Source organism: Syzygium oleosum, unplaced genomic scaffold, assembly GCF_021117445.2.
Source record: "Syzygium oleosum isolate NSW1041296 unplaced genomic scaffold, Sole_v2.1 Sole_v2.35, whole genome shotgun sequence".
In the NCBI taxonomy this organism is placed as follows: Eukaryota; Viridiplantae; Streptophyta; class Magnoliopsida; order Myrtales; family Myrtaceae; genus Syzygium; species Syzygium oleosum.
In genome coordinates this window covers 1,870,658-1,880,324 of record NW_026607519.1, presented here as the reverse complement: position 1 = coordinate 1,880,324, position 9,667 = coordinate 1,870,658, and the positions used below count along the sequence as shown (strand labels likewise).

General features: G+C 42.7%; 1 protein-coding gene across 1 annotated transcript; it reads left to right on the top strand.

The window, feature by feature from the left end:
* Window positions 1-3,588: 3,588 nt before the first annotated feature.
* LOC115676950 (AP2-like ethylene-responsive transcription factor AIL6) lies at window positions 3,589-8,905 on the top strand. The gene is made up of 9 exons (XM_030599989.2): window positions 3,589-4,259; window positions 4,385-4,982; window positions 5,315-5,397; window positions 7,019-7,027; window positions 7,123-7,211; window positions 7,353-7,426; window positions 7,535-7,585; window positions 7,705-7,781; window positions 8,232-8,905. The coding sequence occupies exons 1-9, from the start codon at window positions 4,100-4,102 to the stop codon at window positions 8,681-8,683; spliced, it is 1,593 nt and encodes a 530-aa protein (XP_030455849.1). The 5' UTR covers window positions 3,589-4,099; the 3' UTR covers window positions 8,684-8,905.
* The last annotated feature ends 762 nt before the right edge of the window (window positions 8,906-9,667 follow it).

Here is a 9,667-nt window from a genome sequence, read left to right as displayed (position 1 = left end):
GCCATCGTAAGTGGCTTCTCATACTGACGTGACACACAAAATGATGTCATTTTTTATTTATTTATAATCTTCATTACGAAATTTACTATAACCTAGCTTACCAAATTTCTTGCATTTTGCATACAATAACGACATTTTTTGGTCATGTTTAACATTGTCCAAGAGTGTGATAATTACCGAGACACCTAAGATGACACGTGACCTTTTTATGGTGAGAATGGATGGATCTTGTAACCGGCGTCATTTTTATCCCACGGATGAAAGGTTGCTTCTTCTTTTTTTTTTTTTTCTAATGTGTGAAAGGTTGTGTTTTTCTTTGTTCCAGATTCAAAAGGTTAGCGTTATTTGAGACAAAAGTTACATTATTTTTGTCTTAGGCGCAAAAAGTTGAACATTTTGTGGGAATTCGGCCACGAATTGAGGAGGCGTTTCCACAAAAAAATTGATATTTTTTTTTTTTGTAAATAATTGATTGCAATCATAATTTATATTTAAATAACACAATTCAAGGAGTAACACTGTGGTTTGAAACGTTAAACATGTAAAGTATTATTGAGATAAAAGATGATAGTGGTAATTTGCAATTTTGTATGCTGGCAATCAAGATTTGTTTCTATTTTACTCTTGTCTTACCAAGATTGTTTGGGCCTCTTTTTAGGCTGAGGGGTCATACTATCTTCGGTGTTTTCTAGCTTATCAGGAATATTATTATTTTTAATCATGAATAAGCGCATCAAAACTCCTAAGGCGTGTTGCGATAGTGCATTCGGGTTCTAAGAACTTGTCAAATTTGTGCTATCAAATCCCTCTATTTACTCCGTTCAATTTGACTAATAGCAAATATCGGAATAGTCCTTTTTATTACTTTCTTTCTCATACGTGACCGTTAATGTTAACTAAAGGGTGCAGCAATGACCAAAACGACGCCGTTTTTTCTCGGAAACCTATTTTTTCCCCGAGTCGTAATTAAATAAGATTAAAAAGTAAAACAAAATAACACACGCACGCAGACTCAACGCACCGAGACAGACAATAGAGCGCAGGACAGGGGTTGGGTTTTAAGTGGGGAAGCAGCGTTGCCTACTGAAACCCACCTTGTATCTACCTATTTTTGTTTTGCACAAATAGTTTTGGCTTTTTTTAATCTTTATTTTTTCACCCTTTTCTTTTAATTATTTATCCTTGTGAAAATTTGAAATTTTATTAATCGTCTTTTTATTTTTATCTCTATCCTTCTTCTTTTTCTAAAATTTTCAATATTATTTCAAATGGTGACACCGGGTGGGTGCCAGCTCGGCGTCATGTATCTTCAAACGATATCAAAATGCACGTCACCATATTTCGTTAGCCAAATCAGCTGTAATTTGACTTGCTTTTTCTTTAATTTTTCAAGATTTGGTCATACTTCTTGAAGTTTTTAGAGCTCGATAGCAGTTTCCGAACAAATTTTACAACTTATAAATACACTTTTCTTTATATTTAGATTAATTCTATTTTTTGCAATATGTAGCTAAACCAACGAGTAGCATATATATATTGGGATTTTTAGTGGTTAATCTTGAACTACTTCTAACAAAATTTGAACTCAAAACCAGAAGGAAAAGGCTCCAACTCTCTTACCATCTAAACTAATACTTATTATATGCTCACTCTTACTAAATTTTTCTGCCACATGAGATTTGTTTTTCCCCTACTGCTCAAAATCACGGTGTTGTAACTCTCATGAGACATGCCTTTTTTTTTTTAACTTCAAATTTCGTACTTTTGACATCACAAAAATGTAGGATGATGCTGAATTACCAAACATTCACTACTAAAAACAATAGACTGACCGGGGAAACCGTCTCTAAAAAGCATTCAAAGCCATCTGTGTCGGTCATCAACGGCGGCTAATTTGCCCGTCACTGGCCCTCCCCTCTGTGCATGCCACTAAAGACGACTTTTATTCATAAAATGCTCGTTATAAATGAGATTTGTTTACAAAGTCATGTGCTCAAATCACATTACCAAAATAAAAAGAGCCAAGTGTATGGACGCACTTGTCTCAACATTTACTCTAAGGAAAGTTTCGGGGCATTTCTTCTTAGGATAGGAAACCTTTCAAAGGCTCGAACGAACGTTTGGAAAAAAAAGAAGAGAAGCTTAATTAAGCTACGCTATGCTGAAGAAAGAATAGAGGAATTCTTGACTTTTTTTGTCGTTCATTGGGAAAGAATTTCTTCTTCGGTTCAAGTTCATTTCAAAATACTTCAATCGATACGCACAACAAATAGGCCAATTCAATTGTTTTTGCCTCAATTTCACGCTGCGCCATATTCTCATCAGTATGCATGGGAGAACCACTCCTTGTGTATCATTTTTTTTTTAAACAAATTAAGAGAAAAGTATTAATAGCATTGTTCAAATGGAAAGTAGTTATTGAAGCAAAGAAGCCTCCAATTATATAGTTAGAGATTGTAAAATGATAGTGAGTACACTGCAAAAAGTGGTGGCTATGGCTGTGGTTTTCCTTGATGATCTGTTACTTTTGTGATTAGTCATGTTGAATTGACTACGGAAAAACAAAAAGAACAGAGACGAAATGTCCAAAACGGTCTCTCTACCACTTTGTTAATTGTCTCTCCCACAACAGTAGAACTTGCCCGCCTCCTGTGGTGGTCACTGGCGGAGGGTCGGTCATAATGGTTCGTGGGGGGCAGCCGTCGCGGCGATTATCGATCGGAGACACGTGTCTAAAGAGGGCATCCCGAATCCGTACGAAATCTTCCTCAAATTCCTTTTTTTTCTTTGGGTTTAGCGGGCAATCCAACTCGAGCTAAAAAAAAAAACCACGGGTCGAGTCTAGTGGACCCGAACCGACCCGACCCAACCGGAATATATCTTTGCGATACGCATGAATTTTTTTCATCATCTAACTTCTCTAATTTGTCTATACAGCAATCAAATGTGAAGGGGAGCATACAACTTTGGGGGGGGGGGGGGGGGGGGGGGGCTAGCTTATGAAAAAACTTTGTTTTTTTTTGTGCGCCAAAAGGGGAGGCGATTTCGGTGCAAAAGGCAAAAAAAGGGCAAAGGGAGGCAGGGATGGGGAAATGGGGGGGAGGAGAGGGGAGGGGAGGCGAGCCCTTAACAAATTCAGCCAAATTTTCCGCCAGCCCGGAACTCTCGCGACCTTGTTCCAGACAAAGTTTTCTTACTAAAAGTCACCCCCTTCCCCCCTCTCTCTCCCTCTCTCTCTCTCTCTCTCTCTCTCTGTAATTTTTTATATTTCCCAAAAACTTCAATTTTGTTCGTATCTCTCTCGCTCTCGCCACGCGGGTTGGCAGCTGACACCGCTCGTCTCTCATCTCCTTGTCCCCCTTCCCACCCTCGGCCACCATTATAAACCCAGCAGGGCCATCACCTTCCCCTTCTCTCTCTCTCTCTCTCTCTCTCTCTCTGTCTCTCTCTCTCTGTCTTCTTCTTCTCCGTTGCCGTGAGCTCTGCGTCTTTCGAGAAGGCGTGATGCATGTAGCTCTCTCTCGTTCTTTCTCTCTCTCTCTCTCTCTGAGTGTCGAGGTGCTTCCTTACACCCCGAAAGGGCCTCTGCATGCGGGTTCCGCTTTACAAGGCTTCGTTTGCCCACTGACCCCTTTCTCGACTCCCGCACACGCAAAAGCACCGCCACCCACCACTAGCGGGCTCTCTCTCTCTCTCTCTTTCGCTCTCCTCTCTTCTCTCTCGCTCAGGACCCGAGGATATCTCGTAGTTTAACGCCGACCCTTTTGCGAGAAACCCAGCTCCGTGTGGGAGGGGGGGTGGTTTTCCGTCTCTTCCCCCTTCGCGCTTATCGAAAGTAAGTGAGTGTGTGTGTGTGTGGTTGTGTCATTGCGTTTGATGGAGAGTAACGGCTGAGCTCGAGGGCCATTTTCCGTTCGCGGGCGTTGGACTTTTCTGAGCCAGAGAGCCTTCTTTGTTTGTTTCTTGAGGAAAACGAGCCGAAGCACGCTCGCGTATTGATTGTATCTGTGTGTGCGCGTATGTTTGGTTGAAGGGTTTGTTTCGGTTTACTGAGAGAGAAGGAGAGAGGCGTAGAGATTAGAGAGAGGGTAGGTATAGAATGATGGCTCCGGCAACAAACTGGCTATCGTTTTCTCTGTCTCCGGTGGAGATGCATCCTCAGCTCATCGTCCCTCCTTTCGATTTGACCTCCACTTCCTCCTCCTCTTCTTCTACTTCCTCCTCTCACTACCTCATCGACAACTTTTACGGCACTCACGGTAAATCATCTTTCTTCGCTTCCTCTGCCTAGTTGTTCTGCATGCTCGCTGTTTTCGCCGCCCATGGTTTTTGAATGACTTGCGTTCTTGGCTTTTCTGTTTCTTGAAAACTTGTTTCTGGGCAGGTTGGGATAATCCGAAGCCCCAAATCCTGTTCGCCGATGTCGGAGAGGACGCCGCCGAGCCGAGAGACCGCCGGCAGCAGCCGCCGACGATGGCGGACTCTTCCGTCGTCACGACCTTCCTGGTCGATCCCTACGCCCCGACCCACCACCACCACCACATCACTTCGGCGCCTCCGAAGCTCGAGGACTTCCTCAGAGACTCCTCCACCACCGAGGACTCGTCCCTCACCACCCACATCTACGACCGGAGCTCCTCCCACTACTTCGACGACGGCCACCACCACGATCTCAACGCGATCGCGGGGTTCCAGACGATATCCGCCAACTCGGGCTCCGAAGTCGACGACTCGGGTTCCATGGGTCGGGCGACCCAGGCCCACCTCGCCGAGTTCAACCACCACTCGACCGAGTCGGTGGGGACCGAGCTGGGGTTCGCTGCGGCGGGCGGTGGCGCCCTGTCGCTCGGGGTGGTCGTCGCGGCCTCGCAGCCTCAGTCCACGGAGAAGGCCGTCGCCGGTGCGGTGGCCGGCTCGGATGGCTCGAAGAAGATCACCGACTCCTTCGGTCAGCGAACCTCGATTTACAGAGGAGTCACCAGGTGAAACTGCTTTCGGGTCACAGCGATTAATACGGGACTTATGGGTGTTTGATGAAATGCCTGACAGATGCTTCTCTCGACGAGATTAGTACTAATTAAGACGTGGGTATTGTTTCAAGTGCGATGATTTCTCTGGAAATGCGTAAATTAGACGAAAAACCAACAAAGAAAGTCACATATCGTACTGAGTTCTGCAGATCAAAAAAAAAAAAAATAAATCGTACTGAGTTCTGACTCTTCATTTTTTCGAGCTTTCTGTAAATGAAAGTTAAATTTTTTTGGGGGGGTTCTGGAATCTGAATTGAATCTAATGGGGTGGGGATGATGTGCAGACACCGATGGACGGGTAGATATGAAGCGCATCTCTGGGACAACAGCTGTAGGAGGGAGGGCCAGGCAAGAAAAGGCCGTCAAGGTTCTCTCTCTGTCTCTCTCTCTCCCCCTCTTTACTGATATGTTTTGACTTCATTTATGAGTACATGTCATGGTCACAACTGATTTTTGGTTCCCTCATATGCTTTATCCTAAAAGAGATAAAAAGAAGAGAGAATCCAATTGGATTTCGTTAATGGATACTCGATCTGAACTGCACTATATCATGTGTGGTGGGAGATTTATAGGTTGAATTATCATACATTATATGTGTGTGCTTAATAAATGCTCTCGTTTATCGATTATAACAGCATCATAGTCGTAAGGCGTCCGTAATTGAGTTATGCATTTTGCTAGGAGAGGTAATAGCTTGCATGCACTCAAAACTTCAAAGGGGTGTTAATGAATTGGGGGAATAATTAGAAATTTTCATGGGTCAGGAGGGACCGTGATTCAAGCCCTCAGTGTGATTGATTGACTCCTGTGGTATATACATGGAGATGCAGGTGAATCGGACAGATACATTAGTACAAGAACCCTTTATTTGATTTGAGTTGTCACTGCTTCCTCCTCCTCCTTCCTCTTCCTTTTCATTCACTTCACTGTTTTCAATCAGATGTGCCGCCGTTTTGTGCACGCCTGACATGAATTTATTTCTGGGTTTTCTCTTGTGGGAGGTTTTTTGTATTTGGGATAAATTTGTTTTGGCTTTTGGTTTGCTTGGTGTTTTTACTTTCTCACCTGGGGCCCTAGATTTCAAGCGCGAGGTTAATGTGACATGACTCCAGATTGAACCAGACGTTACAGAAACCAGTTTGTCTGGATATGAGCTCTGATGTCTTCTGAGTCGTGTGTTAAAGCTTTTTCTGCTTTTGCTTTTCCCATCTTTCACATCCATCAGAGCTTTGGGTCTAGGTTTGACCATAGCACTTACTTATTCCAGCGGCATTATTCGATTTCCTTTTGGGGCCCTTGAAATTTCTTTTACAATACAAGAATTTTGGGGTTCTTGATTTTCTTATACTAAACCAGAAGACGACTCTGACAAGAGACGAGCAAAACTGGGAGAAGCTCGACCTCTAAACATATATCCATCCGGTCTAAAATAGACTTTAGCATGCTTTCACTTGAAACATGAACACAAAGACTGACATGTATTCACCGATTTTACATGAATTTGGTTACGACATGGAATAATACCATGACATGACACAACACAAACTTAAAAATTAACACACCATCATAAACTGTTTCATTTTCTGAGATATACTCCATGCTAGTCTTATGCACCTCAAACTTAAAAATTCAAAGCTTCTAAACGACTTTCCAGTTTGCTATGCTAGTCTTTAGGATTTTCGTTGAAAGCAATCAAATTGTGGGCGCACGCTTTTTACCTTGAAATCTCGTGTGTGAACAGGTATTTAGATGACTGTGTTGCTCCTTTTAGCTTTTTAGATTAGACGACAGTCCAAAAAACAGATGAGTAGTTAAACTTTCTTTTGTTTTATTTGTCTTTCCTTTTGCAAGTAGATAAGGATTCTTGCAGAAAAAATTGACTTTTCGGTGAGCTAATGTTTGAAATGCGTTCTTTTTGTGCATGAAACGCGCGGGCTGTTGATCATGTGCTGTCTGGCTGTCTCTCATCTTACACTTATCCTCCATAGTTTATCTGGGTAAGAAACTATTTCCTTCAATATTTGTTTTGAACTTTCAATTTCAACAAAAGGAAAGGGGCTTTAATGGAATTGAGTCCTCTATTCTATGTCAGGTGGCTATGACAAAGAAGACAAAGCAGCTAGGGCCTACGATTTGGCAGCTCTGAAGTACTGGGGTCCCACGGCCACCACCAACTTCCCTGTAATTATATTTATGTATTTCATGTTTGATTGTTTTTCTTTTTCAAGTTTTCTTTTGCATGGAAAGTGATGTCTCTACGTAAAGCAAAGAACATTAGCCTGTGGCGCTTCTTCATGGCTTCGAACTTTTTTTTTGTCTTAGGTTTCAAACTACACTAAGGAATTGGAGGAGATGAAGCATGTGACCAAGCAGGAATTTATCGCCTCACTGAGGAGGTACTGTATATGGCTTTTTACTTCTGTCTGTTCACTTGCTGGTTTTTATGTGGAACGATTGCGGTTGAATTGAGTGGAGGCTCTCTTCTGAGACGAATATTTTTGCAGGAAAAGCAGTGGGTTCTCGAGGGGTGCTTCTATCTACCGAGGCGTGACAAGGTTCGGACAATTATCTTGACTCCGTTTTGAGTTCTTTTATTATTTCACTTTAGGTGAGAGATTTTTTCTCGTCTCTGCTTCTAAAGTCGGCTCGGTGTCATTTTTTCTTCTCGTTATAGGCACCATCAGCAGGGTCGTTGGCAAGCAAGGATTGGTCGTGTTGCTGGCAACAAAGACTTGTACCTGGGCACATTTGGTGAGTATGCTATTTACTCCTTATCTACCATTTCAACTGTTAGCACTGTGCTTCAATGTGGTACTCCGGATTGAGCAACTTAATTCATCCTTTTCAAAAATATTTATTTGGCGGTCTGGTTCACTGTGTTATCTATGTTGAATAAAATTAGACTGGAGCCAGTGACTCATCTTTGACAATGTTAAAATGGAAAGAATTCGAAGTTATGGAAGTTTTGAATTTGGTGAATTTATTTATGTCCGTGTTGCCCTACTGGGGCTAAGATCTGAATTAATGATCTTGTTTAGGGGGTGTGAGAACAATTTATTGGAACACATGGTTGGCTGGTGTCATATCTCCATCCTGGAACTGCGTCACTATAGTTCACCTTTCACTTTGTATTTCATCTTTTTGCCTCGAGGAGTACTAAGGATCAAACCAAACACTGACCATGTAAATGATTTTGTTCAGCTACGGAAGAGGAAGCTGCTGAGGCATATGATATAGCTGCCATAAAGTTCAGAGGCCTCAATGCAGTCACCAACTTTGAGATGAGCCGCTACGACGTGGAGGCTATTGCTAGTAGCACACTTCCAATCGGCGGAGCGGCCAAGCGCTTGAAGCTCAACCTCGAAGCAGATCAGAAACCGTGTCTCGACATCATTCAGCAACCGCCGCACCGAAATGGAGGAGGCAACATCAGTTTCTCTGCCATTCAGCCGTTTCCCACAATTCCATGCGGTATTCCGTTCGATGCCTCAACCGCTCTTTACAACCCGAACTTCTTCCACCACCTGCAGCCTAACATCGGTAACAGCGCCGCTGCCAATTCCCCTAGCTCCGCCTCCACCATCCCTACTCCGGCGGCGACTGCAATACCTCAAACAGCTGACTTCTTCATTTGGCCCCACCAATCTTACTAGGCATGACCAGCTTTAGATATGTAATAATCTGCTAACTATAGCAAAAAACCCTTGTTTTATTTTTTATTTTTCTCTTCGCGGCATCCTTAAAAAAGCTGACCTAAAATTTGATGACTTTCTCACCCTAACCTCTCTCCTGGCCTTGGCGGTGTTTAGGCAGGAGAAAATTTTGTTAAATCAAAGGGTATATGATATAGCAGCTTTCCGATGGATAGTGTTTTTTTAGCTCTGTTTTTATTTAAAGACGAGATGTATGAAGGACAGGATCATATGCTGTAATCTTTTTCGCCGGAGATCTTTCGGTTTCTCATTACCCACCTCTGGATTGTATGATGATCTCCTCTAGCAAACCTGCTTCGTCGTTCATCAATCTGTGTGTTTTGGGGCCTAGCACTAGTCGTGTTTTTCGCGACAGGTAGTTTCACATTAGGCAAAAATGTACTGAGTTGCAATAAGGGATCATACGGTGGTGGGACTTTTGCTTGAAATCATGGTACTTGTATAATCATTGGGATCAAAGAGACGTGTGCGGTAATGCACCAAAGCATAAGCTTTTTATGACGTGCACATGGCGATACGTAAGTGGGGGAAAAACAACGACAGAAAACTAATGCACTCAAGAAACTGTAGATGAGTGGGGAAAAACCTCGAGAGTGGTACGAATCGACAGAATCGTCAGATTCTGTCTTTCCATCAAGGATCGTTTCCGACCATGGCCTGATCAAATAAGTTATGAGCCCTTCAAAACATGAGTAACCCAACTTAACCCACTTCTGATCCACTTTGTTAAAATGTGGCTTTTTTCTTTTTGGAATTTCAGAAATCATTGTGTTAGCCTTCATGCTCACTTGCTCACAAGGATCTAGAGAAACTCCAAATTTGTATCGCTATTGCGAAAATGAGATATAATAAAAGGGTGGAGATTCCATTATATATAAATACAGGATCAATCGTATCCGTAGATTTCTCATCGATCTAATGGTG